Consider the following 15,478-nt stretch of genomic DNA (forward strand, 5'->3'; position numbering starts at 1 on the left):
TCAAAGTGTTTAATTACACAGAATCAGATGCTATATTTGACGTCCAACCATCTGTGTTCACACTTCTCCTGCTGTGTAGGTTTTATCCCACTGTGTTCTTCTGCTAGACTTTGGAACGTTCCAACTATGTGTCTTTTTGTGTTTGTCACTGACTGTTTTTGTGGCGTATTAGTTCTGTTGAGATTCCATCAGACCTTGAAATCTCCCCCACATGATGGTGCTAGAGTTACACATTGAGAGCAACCATACATCACAGGGAATTGCATCACAGCACACTCCTCTGCATGCCACCTTCTTTGATCACATATGCATTCTCGATTGTCACGGTGATTGTATTGAATACTTTGTTTTTGACGGCATAATTGCATTTAAATTTAATTAAGATCCTGGTCATACAAGCACCTCCTGCTGCACATTTTGTCAGAACTCATTACTTATTGAAGTCTAACACAAGAACCAAGACTTATTATAGATGAAAGAATTTTATTCCTAGCTCTTCAGAAGATACAGAAATGTGTTTGAAGAGGCAAAGCATTAGGTTCTTCTTTCCTTACCCATTAAGTCATTAGTTCTCCCTGTAATGTTTAATGGTATACGCACAAAAAAAGAGAAACTTTTCCTGTGGACTGTCCAAAGTGTTTCTGTGATTTGCAAAGAACCATAAATCCCATTCTCATGACTACAAGATTTGTGGAAATGTCATGAAAAAAATACAGTAAAACTAAATATAATACAACCAATAATTTACATTACATCTTATCTAAAAAATATGCTGGTATCATGTAAGATTAATCCAGTGTGATCTGCAGAGAAAACAACGTCAACGTCAAAAAAATAAATAAAAATAAAATTAAAAATTAAGAAAAAGCTATGCATATAATGATCCAGCTTACATAAATTGTAGTAATGGCAGCCATTCATGTTGTTTATGATGCTATCTCCGCAATTGCAGTTCGGCTTTATTCTACACACAGTATTGATTGGTTAAAATTAGCCAGTGTTTCAAAAGCGGTATATTTACTGAAACATTTCAAGCACTTGCACAAGACATTTCCATGATTTAAAGGTTGATTTAGACATCAGGCCCAAAACAAACAAATAGCCTTTACTGCGACAGCAGATTTATTGATCAGTAAGTGCTGTGTAATTCTAGCTGAACAATAATTCAATGTAATAGCCTTGATATTTTATCTCAATTGCCACTAATTGGGGAAAAGTACATTCCTCTAACATGTGCATAATATGATCCTGATTGTTTGCTCTTACCAGACAACTTCCGACTCGAAAGGTCTGACCTTATTTAAACATGAGTTTGTGGAGTGGTCCTGTCGGGCAGCACAAGGATGATTGGAAACAAAATGCCTTTAGCTGGAGATAGTACTTTCAAATCTTGTGCAACAAAGCTAGGAGATACCTCATCTGCAAGAAACCTCAAGGTAAATTGACGGCTTACGCAGTAGATAATGTTGTCCATAGTCACACATTGAAAGGCAGTGCAATGGGGGAGACGTATCGAGGAGCATTCGTACCACAGTCGGGCCACCGCGTGGAAACGATACACACTGATACCCAGAGGACTGATGTCGAAACGGTACAAGAAGTTTCTCACAGCCACAATTTCTGCGGTCTTGTCCTTACTACCCACAATCATGCTCTCTCGCCATGTGTTGGTTTTGGGATTGTAGCGCAAGAGGGTGTACCTCAATGTGCCCCCTGCAACAAACAGTTCATCATTGCAAGCTGTGGCCCGGTGAGCTACGGCAAACGTCTCATTAGGAAGGGGTGCAACAAAGGTCCATCGGTTTGTCCTGGGGTCGTAGCGCTCAACTGTTGACAGGCATTCCCCTCCAATGGCATAAAGATGGCCCTGCAGAGCCACGAGTTTGCAGTGAGGCCTTGCCTCATTCATGGGGCTTATTTCACTCCAAATTGAAGTCATTGGATTGTAACAGTACACTTTCTTTGAAGGGGTCGCTTCACGGTCCAGCCCTTGGAAACCCACAGCGATAAACAGATAATTATCCATGGTGCACATGGCACAACCTTTAGATAACACCTCCTGGGGAATGTGGGAATGAAGATGCCATATGTCCTTATAATCATCGTAGTAATACATACCGCTGGATGTCTTAACTGATTCAGACTCTAAATCTGTAGACTGTGACAGACATTTACTCCAGTCCGGGGACTCCATATCTGCAACCACTAACCACTTCCTTCCTCTCATGCGTTGTGTTTGGATGTGATCACGCTCCCCTGCTTTCAGCCTGCCAAAGAGGCCTGGGTCTCTGAGGACCTGGAGGTAATTATCAGACATGACACGGAGAGCAGCTTGCTGAAGGGCAATGTGACCATGTTTTTTAGCAAGTGTTAAAGTCTCCAAGCAGTTGCCTAAATCGAGCTTTCCTGCTAGACTCTCGAGTTCTGCATTCCCCATGTTCTCTGGAAAGTGTAAGAATTTTGCTCCGGCGACAGTTTCGACTTGTGGTTCCCCGGGCGCATCCAGGTTGGCTATATCAGAGTCTAACAGGCTTGAAGGGATGTCACTGGGTTGTGCTGGAGAACAGCTGCGAGGTGTTAAAGCCCTCTTTGTGGGCAAGGGGATTGGAAGCTCTGAGTCAACAGCAGCAGCAAGATAGCTGTCTTGGCGGATGACTACTTGCCTGTGGTACCGCACAGTCTCCGGTTTGAAAGTTGAGGCAGGCTCGTTAGTAAAACGTGGAGTCATTTCAAGATCTCTCATCATGAATCTAGAAGGTTGTGGACTTGGTGATCGGGAACGGTACTTGAAATTGGGGAAGTCCAATGATTGTGATTTAAACAAAGTGCTGCTTTCATTTTGACAATAGACTGGACTGACAGACTGGGTGCGGCTTAAATCTGAGATGAAATGAGAAGAGGACTCTATGTAGTACTCATAGATCTTTCCATGGATGCCTGTCCTACAATTCTCTTTCCCATCCAAGATAAGGTCAGCATTCTCTACTTTGATTTCTGCTTTTGACTGAAAACTCGAGAACATACCCTGGTGATCAAGGTCCTGCCTCAACTCCCTGCCAACACCTGTACCAGCTTCCAGCTTCTTGACCAGGCACGGGGAACGCCGACCACTTGGACTTTCAGGACCTTTTTTGGTTCGATCAGGAAGTTGTAAAGTTAACCTCGGTTTGACATTCTTTGCCTCAGTTATAGCCTCAGTTGTGTTGCTTGTACCTGCAGGTTCCTCCTTTGCACAGTTGTGCATGATTTCAGGATGAGCCCTTTCCAATGCAACATTTTTAAGGCTTTCTTGCAAGGTTTTCTCTGGAGATGGTTGAAAATGATTTTCCCTGTCGGACACTTTTGCCGATTCACTCTGTGGTTCTTGCCCAGTATTGCAGGCGCTGTAGCTTCCCTGGGTAGCTTGCACACCCTTTTGTTGAATTCTTTCATTTCCCTGCCTTCTGTTTCGTGCCCTGGAATTGTAGAATCTAAAAATCAAGGAAACAAATAGCATGGTGGCCACAGACAGAGTCAATTTGCCCAGGAGCTGCATGTCAAAGTGCACTCCAAGCAATTCTGCAATTTGCATCTCTGTAGTGAAATCTATGGTGGTCCGCTGGACATTGGATTTTATTTGAAGCCTCTTCCCTAGCGTATCCCAGCCAGTGTAGGTTGTAGTTTAGTATCTGCAAGCAGAAGCACACTGTCAGCTCTCTCTCCTCCCTCAGGGTGACTAAAAACCTGATATGTACAACAAGAGCATTTGCATCCTGTGTTCTCTAAGGGCGGGGACCAGTATCATTCCACCTGGTGCAGGTGATCGCTATGAAAACACATCATCAGACTAAGGTTTTGGAAGTTTATCTAACCCCCTACTTTGCTCCAAGAACTATTGACAGTATGCAATACAAACTTTCAAAATGTTATCATTTTCATTTTTTCCAGTCCAGAAAAGAAGTACAACCCACCAAAACAAAACATAAGACATGCAAATTACATTGCAAATGTAGTGATGACTGTGTTAATACCAGAATATCTTGTTTTAATTGGTGATATGTCTATATAACTATGAAAATAGATACCATACCCTGGCTATTGCAAACATAATCAGTGAGAATGGTCAATGTAATTTACTTAAGAGGTGGAGTTGGCTGATATACTACACAAATTACAATCATAAGACTATATGACCAGGATGCTGCTGTTTGTACAGTAAATGCTGAGGATCAAAGTTCTTTTCCATGAACACATGACAACAGTGTTGCTGATTAGCAAGGCTTTGAGAGATGATGTGAGGTAGCTTTGCATTCGCCAAAGGCATTATTTGCATGCTCTTAAAAAAAACACTATGTAAAACGTAAGATATCATAACCTGTAATGCCAACAACTGTAATATGGTTGACTTGCCATCAGAGAAAATTATCAGAATAGCCATAAACACTTTCCTAGACTGAATGCTGTTCTTGTGAGACACAGACTTTGTTTTGCCATGTGATAGCTGTCTTGTAGCTGCACTAAGGAAACATGAACCAGCAAGCTTACTCCTGAATAATTGACAGAAAAGTCACAAAGGTCCACTACCCCTCTGCCCCTTCTATCATGTGTCAAGTGAAGAGTTTTGGATCCGCAGACGCAATAGATTTGGCAACATGCTGTGGAAAAGAATTGTGAAATAAATAATAGACTGAAACTCATAGTGAGTGTCAAGTTAATGTCAGACCAAGCTAATCCAGATGTACTTTAGCCTTGTTGTTGATAGTCTGTGCCAAATTAATTTTTACTCAAGGGAGATACCTTCCTGGCTTGTTACAGCACAACTATTGCAACCTAAACATATGAATTACCGAAGATATAATAGACTATGCCAAGACATCCGTAATGGATTCCTGGTGATTTAATTTTCTCAGGCAACCCAAACAAAGTAAATCACTAGTATTTCTTTCCAATTTTTAACAGCATGAGAATGAGTCTTCGGGCAAAAAAAAAAAAAAAAAAAAAAAAAAAAAGAAGAGTGATATTAAAATCCAGTTGATAAACTGTCATTACTGTAACTGACATATTCATTATTAATTTTTTTTTTAATCAAAGAAAAGTTCCAGAAATTCCTGAAGATCAAATCTGTCAGAAGCAGCTGAATATATAATATTCATTTCAAATAATCATGAGTGAATCATTTTTAAGTTTGCCTTACAGACAAAACCTGACAAAATCAATATAAACATTATTATTATTATTTTAAAAGTAGTTGTGTTATAATAATTTTTCCAATAAACATGGGAAGTGAGACCTAAAATAGAAAGGGCCTATCTTCCTGATTTTATTAAGCCCATAAAACCACCTGTCCCACCTAGGCTTTAGACCTAATCCTTTAATACATGGTGTGTCTAGAAAAGCTTGAAATGCAATTCATGTGAATGTAAAAAAGGAAAGAGATTACTTTGCATGAGGACATCCAGAGTAAGTCAGGGTGGCAGAGGACAAACCTAAACAAGACCATCAAGGGCTGAGCCACATTCTTAGCTGAAATATTTTTCTCTAATGACTTCCATCTCATGAAGCTTGGGAAAAAGTTTGTGGTTTATAAAGGCCATTGCATATTTACCATTGCATGTTATACACAACAACATCCGAGAGAGTTAATATAGGTTAATATAAAAGTGTTGGGCTGGATCATTGTGCTTTTGTGATATATAGGTCCTGTCTTCCACAATGCAGCTGCTGAAAGGCCCTTAGACAAACATGACTCTGGGAGACTGTCACTAAAGCTGAACCTGATATAACAGAGAAACACAGTAATTGAGATTTTCACAATGCATAAAAGCAGCGTCAAATTGGTCACATAACTTATAATGATGATCATTATTTCATTATATCACCACATAGTATTGACTCAAAAAAAGACAAACGGACAATCACACTCCAGTCATTTTAATTGATCATCTCCATTTTTAATACAGGTGATATGAAACAAATGCAACAACCGTTTACACTTGGCTTCACTTGAGCTTCCTTTGGGGGATGGAGGGGCCATAATGGTGGCTAACATGATCCTAGCAGTAACTGTTAGATTAGAGAGAAGGACTGTACACAATGCAGGTCACTGAATATGCGACAAAAAACTTAAGGACAGGTAGGCGACAAACAGATGAGGAGGGGAAATCCTCTTTGAACGTCACATGCACCAACAACCCCAGAGAAAAGCTGTCGCCTTTCCTCTGCGGTTGAAAACAGTCACACGGATGTCATAGATACTGAACGCATGAAATCAGATCATAGAAAGGCCACTGATTTCACAGTTTTTCTAAAAGCCTGGGTTGGATTTCGGTTGGGGATGACCAGATGCACGCAATAAAGCTATTATCTGCTATATCCCCTTGCATCTTTCTCCCAAACCCGTATTAATTATTATTTTTTTATTTTCTGCTCTGTAATATACTTTTCATTATTTACAAGGATGTACACAAAATACACTTAAAAAGAGGATCTTCCATTTCTTTGCAATAAAATGTCACAGGACGTTTAGTATTGTCTCTTTTTTGTTACATTCCAGCCACGAGCCATTCAAGAAAACAAAACGGAAAAATATTGTGACCAAAAAACACAAATGGCGTAAAACATGGTCCTTAAAAAGGGGTGTGTGTTCGAGTCCTGTTGGTGTCAGTGTGCAGTAATTCTATGGAGGCAACTCAAGGACATCTAGTTGGAGTTGAAGTGACAGCATTGTCAGCAACCCTCAATTCCTTAATGTCTTTTCTCCACACGCATGAGATATTTGTTCAGCTCGATATTTGTTCAAACCCCAAATGCCTTTTTGCTTTTCCAAACGACTGGTCTCTGTTGATTGACAGGCAAGTTTAAGGGGACAAAAAACTTTGTGTGGAAAGGGGCAGATGGTAAGGTGGTGCTTTTTCTCATTATTTTCATTTCATCTTGTTTTTTAATCAGTGATATTATCATCATCTCCATCTGGATCTTTTTTTGTGTTCACAAATATAGGATGGTATGCCCCCTGTTGGGGGGTTCAGGTTCTCCCACAGATGAAAGCAAGGTAGGTTTAGTCATGGTCTGGAGAAGGCTTGTGTGCCTGTGTGTGAAGTGTGTGCATGAGTGTGTGTGTTGTGTGCCTGACCGGAGAGGAGGCGTGTTTGTGTGCGGCTGAATCATGGGCATTCACGTCAATTCAACAGTCACTGTGAGAATAAGTGGTAGGCATATCAGTCCAAACTTGTGCAAACCATGAGCTCCATCTGAAAGAAAAAATAAATAAATAAAAGTAATTAGTATTTGGCAGGAAGGCGATCATCTAACCTTGGTCTAAATACTTGGTTTGTTAGGTTTGAAACAAACACACAGCCCTGTCTTAGTGGGTTAGTTCACCCACAAACAAAATTTAACTGTCATTATTTACTAACACATGTCATTTTAAAACTTTATGATGTTTGTGTGTGTGTGTGTGTGTGTGTGTGTGTGTGTGTGTGTGTGTCTGACTGTCTGTGTGTAACACAAGAGAGAGTTTTGAGAAGTCTTTATGCTCATCTAGTTCAAAAAGGACAAAAGAAAGATTAAAAAAATCCTAAATTGAATAATTCATACAAATCATTATGCAGATCTCAAATTAAATATGCAAAACATTGGATGTCATAACATTTGATGTTACTGATTGATCACAGAGCAGGATTATCCATAAGGGCACTTGGGCCAGTGCCCAGGGGCACCAACCATTCACAACCATTAGGGGGGCACCACATGACACAAGCTTTAAAAATATTTTTCGTAAATTGTTATATTATTAACTTGAAATTCTTGAAAGACCATACATAACTCGTTAATGAACACTAATTTAACAATAATAATAATAATAATAATAATAAATTATAAATAAAGATTACATGACCACTATCACTCCCCCCCTTCCCTCCCCAATCTGTCAGAGTTGAGTTGGTCCACAACAAGTACGAGCAAATGTGTCATTTTTTTTAACGGCTACACAGAAAATGAATCTAAATCCAAAATGGACAGACGTCAATTGAGTGGTTTTGCAAAAAGGAAGTTAAAGAAAGACAAGGACGCAAGACATTTAGCTACAATTCAAAATGTTCCAGGGATCGAAAGTTTTTTTGTGAGAACATCACTAGTTTTTTATGAGAACATCATGGGAATTGCGATCACTAGCAGCACTGAGTCTGACGAAGCCGGAGCTAACTGTGGAGATGGTAACACTAGCATCTCAGATGGTACCGTAAAGCCTGTTTTATGCTTCTGCGTCGAATCGACGGCGTACCCCCGCAGACCCCTCTGCGTCGCTGCGAGCCCCTCTCCGACCCCTCCGCCGTAGCTCGACGTGCACCTCAAAAAAATTGTAACTACGGTGCGTGTCCACTACAGCGGCAAAACTCCGCTCAGTGCCGCTGGCAACACTGTAACGTCTCCGCTTTGGGGTGTGTCTATTGCGAGTGTGTTTAATCCAAGTTTTTTTCAACACATCATCAGCGATGCTGCACGCGATTACATTTAGAAATAGACAAGCTTTGTTTCCAAATGCACCAAGCAAAGATATCCTTTCAGTTTTATCAACTATAAACCCAGCCAATATAATCACAATGGACACATCCAAAATAAAATATTTAGCATATAACAACTGCAAAGTGTCTAATTTGTAAACAAAGTGATTTACGCACTAAATCCAGCATAAACTCTGGCACAATTTGCATATTTTTAAACTCTCAAAACAGACATCACATCGTGCGCTAGGCTTTGAGGTATAGTGCCCAGGGGCACCACACTGTCTTAATACGGCCCTGATTGATCAAGACCTGCATAGTCAAATGGACAACTTCTATAGTGATTTTTTTGGAGGCGAGGATGAGTAAATAATGACAGACTTTTCATTTTTGGATGATCTATACCAAATGTAAAGGATCTGGCTTATAAAGGAGAAAGCAGAGTTCCTCACTTTCTCTAGCTGAGATACAATGGGCTGTCTGAAAGCTGTATGAGCTAGCTAGTTTTCTCAGATACTTTGGTATAATTGTCTAATGCACTCTAAAAGGTTTGAACAAGCTGTAGAGTGGTGGTGGATCAGCGAGGCCAGACCATACTACACCATCATGCATACTACACAATGTTCAATAAGCACAAAATGATGATGGTTGTCATATTATGAGTATTATGAGCAATATTTCCTCAGAGCTAAAGTAATTTTATTACCATCTCTCTCATTTTCATTGACAAAACAAGTGGAAATATATAACATTACTTATACATTTATGGCTTATATTGGTGTTAGTGCTACAATTAATATAACACGAGTACCACTTCATATCCACAATATGAATATTTTTTTTCTTTTCTGGTTAAAACTCAGTGGTTATGTTCAGAAAGGAATACTAGCATACCGCAGCACAGTATATACTGTAAACAGATTAATACTTTATTTCGACAGTCCTCTTTAGACATTCTACTAACTGTAAGTAATGTTTTAACAACCCGTTCTCATTAGATGCGTCTCTATAGCACGCATTGTGTTTATCGTGCAATTTATACGTGGAAATTTGTTTTTACGTGCATATGATGATACGCACTATAAACCCCTTGGGTAGGATTAGTGATGTGAGTAACGTGCGCATTATACGTTTGGGTAGGATTAGAGGTGTGGGGTATGTGCGTATTAAACGCAATAAAGTGCGTATCATATGCACCGAAAACTGAGTGTCATATTCACGTAAAAACTAATTTTAGCGTATAAATTGCACGATAAACACAATGCGTGCTGTAGAGATGCATTTAATGAGATCAGGCTGGTTTTAACTACGTCACCTACAAGTATGGGGGTAGAGTCGTTCCTTTATTCCAAATAAATATATTATGAACCACAAATAAATGTGGTTCAAATTAATTCAATTTACAGATAATTAACAAATTTTCACAAATATGCTGTTATGTAACGAACACAACTCTGCCTGGCATTTATTTGTGAATCGCTTCCTGAGTATTTGTGGATAGCTTTCTGTGCATTTGTAGATCACTGCACGCAATTGTGGATTTCGAAACATTTCTTGATGTTCAGACAAATCCACAAATAGATGGACTCCACCCACTATCTACTCAAGCCAATCAGATAACAGCCACATTGTGATGACCAATCGTAGCATGTTCTCACTACAACCAATCGTGTTTTGCTTTACACTCGGGGCGGGAACAGATTAGTTTTGCACCCCTGAAAGGAACTGCATTCTACGGGCACTTCGAATTGAGCTGAAGTGTTGTTTGCGTGGTTAAAACTACAAAAGATTGTTGGAGTTTAATGCTTCTTTATATTTCCATCAGGATCAGTGAATCAGGACAGACACAGGATTATACACAAATGATGATTATTCACAGATCCTGAGCTATAACACCCTCTCTATAATGCATGAAGCGCAGCGCAATGCGGCACGTCAGAAGCAAATAGAACGCATTATAATCAGTGATACTGTCTACACTGGACACGGCGCTGTGCGCTGCAAGAAACGAAAGACCCACTCTACTTCTAAAGTACTCCATACACAAATACAGAACATAATACCATGTATAAAACCAAATATGAGCCCAAATGACCATCAGTGATGTAACAATATGAATCTCAGCATCACTGCTGCGTGTACAGGGGGTTTGTGAGTGGATAATGCAAATAAAAACCTTGCAATGCTGAAAAATACAACTTTGCATTTATTTTGGATGCTGTAAGTAAAACAAAAACTATTAAGTCTGATTCATATGAAATATTATTTGTTATCATCGAGTGTTTTAACCAATAAATAAGTATCACTTATCTGTCTGCTGGACAGTTTACTTATAAATGCATCATCTCTTTGAAATTAAAACAACCTGTCACATTTAAAAAGAACCCACGTATATCTTCTCTACAAATGATGGGAATAATGATTAAGATATTACTTATTATTCTTAGTAGATCATTAGATCCACGGTTTTGTGCTCTGTGCTCGAGATGTACAGGTTAGGCCACTGCATATTTTGGCAAATGCATTAGGTCATCTGCCAACTCCATGCATACAGAAATTAACACACTGTGAAGTGTGTTAAAATATGAAAATACGAAGTATTAAAATATGTATGTATGATAGTTTAGCATTCTGAACAGACCCAGCATTTTATTTATTTATTTAAACTAAGGATACAGCAGTAGAATTCCAGACTTCTGGCCATTTGTGAGCACTAGAGTCTTTAGGGTGTTATTTTGTGAGTTGAGAGGGTGTTTGAGATTCAGACACACGTCAGACATGGCGACCTCCCGAGGCCTTGTTCTACAAGCCATTTGACTTGCATACGAGGGGCATCTGAGGCTCGACTCAAGACCAGCGCTCACGTTGACCTGATTCTGTCCTTGCTCTCACACACCTGCCCTGCTGCATTTGCATATTGAAATTTACATCCGTAGAAGCGGCGGAGCAGAGGAAAGGTGTGCGGTGAAGGGTTTTAGGTGAGGCGAAAGAGAGAATGAAAAAAAGAATACGAGAAAAAACATAAGTGGTAAAAAAAGGGCAGAGGCCTCATTTCCACCCCTCTGCCTGCCAGTTCTTCATCTTTAAATATGAGTCTCTAAGAAACTGTAAATGAGCCAGCACTGAATGTATAAAACAACTGCAATCCATCACTGATTTATATTTGCTGTGGACGCGCTGGTGCATTGGTAAGTGATGGCTCACTTCTAGATTCTAAATGATGAAAGCAGCAAGCCTTCGCAAGACACATGGCCACTTGAGAGGAGGAGAGGACGGAGAGAGACCAGAGACAATAAAAACACAGTATGCAGCTTTAGAAAATCTCAGACAGGGAAATAATTAAAAAGTAAATAAAACTGTATCATTACAGCATTTCCCTTTCCCTGGATAGTATCTGAATAGCAGTGTTCTAACAGCACCCTTTCAATCTACAAAATAACTGGTTATTGGATCTCTTGTATTCTCCTATTCTCAGTATTATTATAGATAAAAGTCTATACTTTTACCTGCTGTATAACGGTAATTTATCAAACCACAGTTTAGCAATTTCGCAATTATACCATGCGTAGGAACTAGGAAGAAACGCTGTTTATGAAACATCTAGCACTTAGACAAAGTAGGCTATCCTCTATATGATCTGTAATTCAGTCAATGGTGTCTAGTTAAATCACGTTTTAAAAAAATAGTATGCAATACAGTCGTCACATGACCCATGTTGAACACAACAAGTGGTGTCTAGTTATGTTACAAATAAATTTGATTATTTGGCAGTTTAGTCCAAATTGAATTCAAGTTTACCTTTTGGCAGTCCTATAATTTAATCAGTCAAAACAATCTCTGAGGTTGAAATAACTTTTCATTCCATTCACTGTTGAAATGAAAGATCATGTCGAGCACGACATAATGGGATGCTGTATATTGACCTTGAAAATATACAATAATAAAAAAATAGTACTGGTATACTACACTTGTCACATGACCAGTGTTGTTATTGCTAACTAAAACTAAAATGATTGATAGTTGATAGAATGAAGATAGTTCTTGTTAATTGAAATAAATGTGGAATAAAGCTGAAAAATATAAGCTAAATAGAAATATAAAAAAGTAATAAAATGACAAAAGCACATAACAAAATTCCTAAAACTTAAACTAAAATTAAAATGAAAACGGAAAACATAAAATAAAAGTTAATTCAAAATATTAATAAATACTTAATAGTATATAAATACTAAAATAACACTTCACATGAACTTACAGTGTTGCTTATTTAATTCAACAATGATCTTTAGTCATTATCTCAGAAATAAATAGTTATTGGAAAATGTTATCCAATTTTGTTTAAAATGATTTGTTTTTTTTGGGGCGAAAATTCAGTCAAGGAGATATTGCTTTTGGTTAAAAAAATCTGTATATATTTTTTTAACTTTAGTTTAGCACTCAGGAAGAAAACACTGCTGCTCTTCTGTCATTTTTAATTAATCAAAGAGTCTTCTCAAACAAGAGGAAGCAAAAGGCTTACACAGCCAATGAATATAATCACAGAGGCGTTCAAATACTTACTGTTTGGATTCTGTGTGTTTTTCATCATACTTGGGTTTTCTGCAGAACAGAGGAAGAGGAGGGGGAGTTGGTGATAAAGAGGTGGAGAGGGAGAGAGAAAGAGTGTATTATTAAATAATACAAAATATAACCATCATAGGTTTGTGGTCTAATGAAGGATAAAAACCACAAATCTCACAGAAACAAGACTAGAATACCGCCAAAGAGCTATCAGCAGCCAATGTTCATAAGTTCACCCATATTCTTGGCTGACTTCAATGTAAAATCCACCAAACACTAGAACCTTTTGAACTTTGAGTTCTCTGTGAAACCCACCAAAATCTTTTCCAAGAATCCTCAACCGTCACCTCGACTGATACCATAGCAGCAAAAATCTATTAACAAGCTTCCTTTCTCCTAAATGCTAATCTTTGTTCTTTAATACAGCTGATGAGCTTTAATGAATGGCTATTGAAACAGGTCAATAGTAGCCCAGTTCAAAGGCTCTAATCACCATTCTCCACTCTCTGCCTCCCGTGTTCAGACTCAAAAGCATAAAGGTAATTTGAATGAGGTGGATGACGCAGGGCTCACTTGGGTGTTACATAGACATTAATGCTCTTCCACGTGAACCATTCCCCAGGTGACGTCCTCTCCAAATAACCACTTCCCACCAAATGGCCTCCTGTGCTCAGCCCAATGATTTGTAGATGCGTCTCAATGTAAAGAATTGCACACCACATGTTCCTCTAAAATTTAACATGATGTCATTATTCACTTACCCTCATGTTCTTTCAAAGCCACATTCCTTCCGTGAAACAAAAAAGAAAAAAGTATTGCCGTGCAATTACAGTGAATTAGGAATGAAGCTTAAATGGTCGAAAAAGTATACAAGTTTCATGCAACTTTAATATGTCAATCATACATAACTGATCAATTAGAGATTCACTGAAATTCTTGACATCCACCAGTACATTTAAATAATTGAAGGGTTCTTTTAATAAATCGGTTGATTCAGTTCACAAAACCAGTCTAAACTCACTGATTGAGAATAAGTACATGTTTAGCCTTTTTCCTCTCATGACCTATTTGTATGACTTCAAGTTGAAATACTGTATTTTGAGCTTGCCTCGCTGCGTCTCTGTAATTTTTCAAAACTTTAGCCGTGCGATTTTGGACAAAGCCTCATACAGCTATTGTATGACTGTATGTAATTTGAGGATGGACCGACCACTTAATAGAACATTTTTATGATATATTTATTATTCTTTTCCATCCTTTTTGAAGTTTAAAAGCTCCAGTCACCATTCGTTGTAATTGTATGGCAAATTTTGAGTTTGGAATGACACAAGGGTGGGTGAATAATGACATTTTTTTAAATTTTGAGTCCCTATCCCTTTTAGTTTAGCAAAGGTTGTGCATGTGTCGTACATGATTGCACATTATTTTGAGGAGTGAGAAAAAATAGTTTTCGCATGTGGTTGAATCTGCTATGAACAACTGATTCAATAGATCACAAGCGCAATACGGCTGATGATGAACCATATGCAGCTGTCCTCAGCCTTGGGTGTCATTCGGATTATCCAGAGGAGCACCGACTGTCCTTTATCTTTCAAAGCACATATTTGATTAGATCTGCGCTCACGCTATAGGCAGATCTCTCATAAACCCTGACAGCCTCGAAAACTCAGGGGGGAAATTAGTCCAGGGGCCACAAAGCGCGGGCACACGCACGCACACTCGCACACACGCACAGTGTCAGCAAACAATTTCTTTCTAACATCAATGAAAACAAAAGCCAAGACTTAGTGGGCACCGCATCTGTTTCAGCAGCAAAGGATGGCTAGACAAAAACACAGGGAAATGAAACTATCACACGAGGCAATTTTTCTTTTAACAAGATGTTGACAATTTGATATTTGTGCTAACAAAAGACAATATCCCTTAAAGGCACACTATGCAAGATTTGTACCTTAATATAACAGTTTCGAAATCATTTCAATGGTAAACGAACACGCAGTAGGGCGAATCATCCCGATAGCAAAGCAGGGAGAGGGAGGGGAGGGAGGGGGAGGGGAGGCAGGGTGGGAGGGGATGCCGTTGGCAAAACCAGCAATGCAAGTTTGAGAGGTGGCGCCCCGCAAAATCTCACGATAATCATGACTTGCTTTACGGCACGACGCCACATACATCAACAGCATATGAAGCAGCCTCTATGGAAGACACTTGCACGCATTTCAGACGTGAATCATGGCAGAGTCGACGAAGAAAACAAAGACAGCGCGGTCAGAAGAGACGGCTCTGCGTGAGTGGTATTTACGACAGTACTGTTAAATACAAGTACTCCACAGCGACTCTAGGGGTCGCTGTTTGAGAAAAACGGAAACTGCATAGTGTGCCTTTAAGGAAAGACATCTGTGACCCAAAAATTTCAGAGGTACTGCAAATTTGATGGT

The 15,478-nt window shown here is 39.0% G+C and overlaps 2 protein-coding genes across 4 annotated transcripts in view; both read right to left on the reverse strand.

Moving 5' to 3' along the window:
• Positions 1 to 1,300: 1,300 nt before the first annotated feature.
• Positions 1,301 to 3,630, reverse strand: klhdc7a (kelch domain containing 7A; the record flags this gene model as incomplete). The annotated part of the gene is made up of 1 exon (XM_081357479.1): positions 1,301 to 3,630. The coding sequence occupies exon 1, from the start codon at positions 3,569 to 3,571 to the stop codon at positions 1,301 to 1,303; it is 2,271 nt and encodes a 756-aa protein (XP_081213605.1). The 5' UTR covers positions 3,572 to 3,630.
• Positions 3,631 to 5,889: 2,259 nt separating this feature from the next.
• The window catches only part of igsf21a (immunoglobin superfamily, member 21a), a 255,742-nt gene continuing 246,153 nt past the window's right edge, over positions 5,890 to 15,478 (reverse strand). For all 3 annotated transcript variants that reach the window (XM_081357760.1, XM_081357759.1, XM_081357761.1), the window contains exons 9-10: positions 13,044 to 13,082; positions 5,890 to 7,229 (exon numbers count right to left, since the gene is read on the reverse strand). In XM_081357760.1, the coding sequence (XP_081213886.1) occupies positions 7,153 to 7,229; positions 13,044 to 13,082 (116 nt within the window). In that variant the 3' untranslated portion in view covers positions 5,890 to 7,152. The remainder of the gene's footprint in view (positions 7,230 to 13,043; positions 13,083 to 15,478) is intronic.

This window comes from Scardinius erythrophthalmus (assembly GCF_964197995.2).
Source record: "Scardinius erythrophthalmus genome assembly, chromosome: 25".
Taxonomy (NCBI): domain Eukaryota; kingdom Metazoa; phylum Chordata; class Actinopteri; order Cypriniformes; family Leuciscidae; genus Scardinius; species Scardinius erythrophthalmus.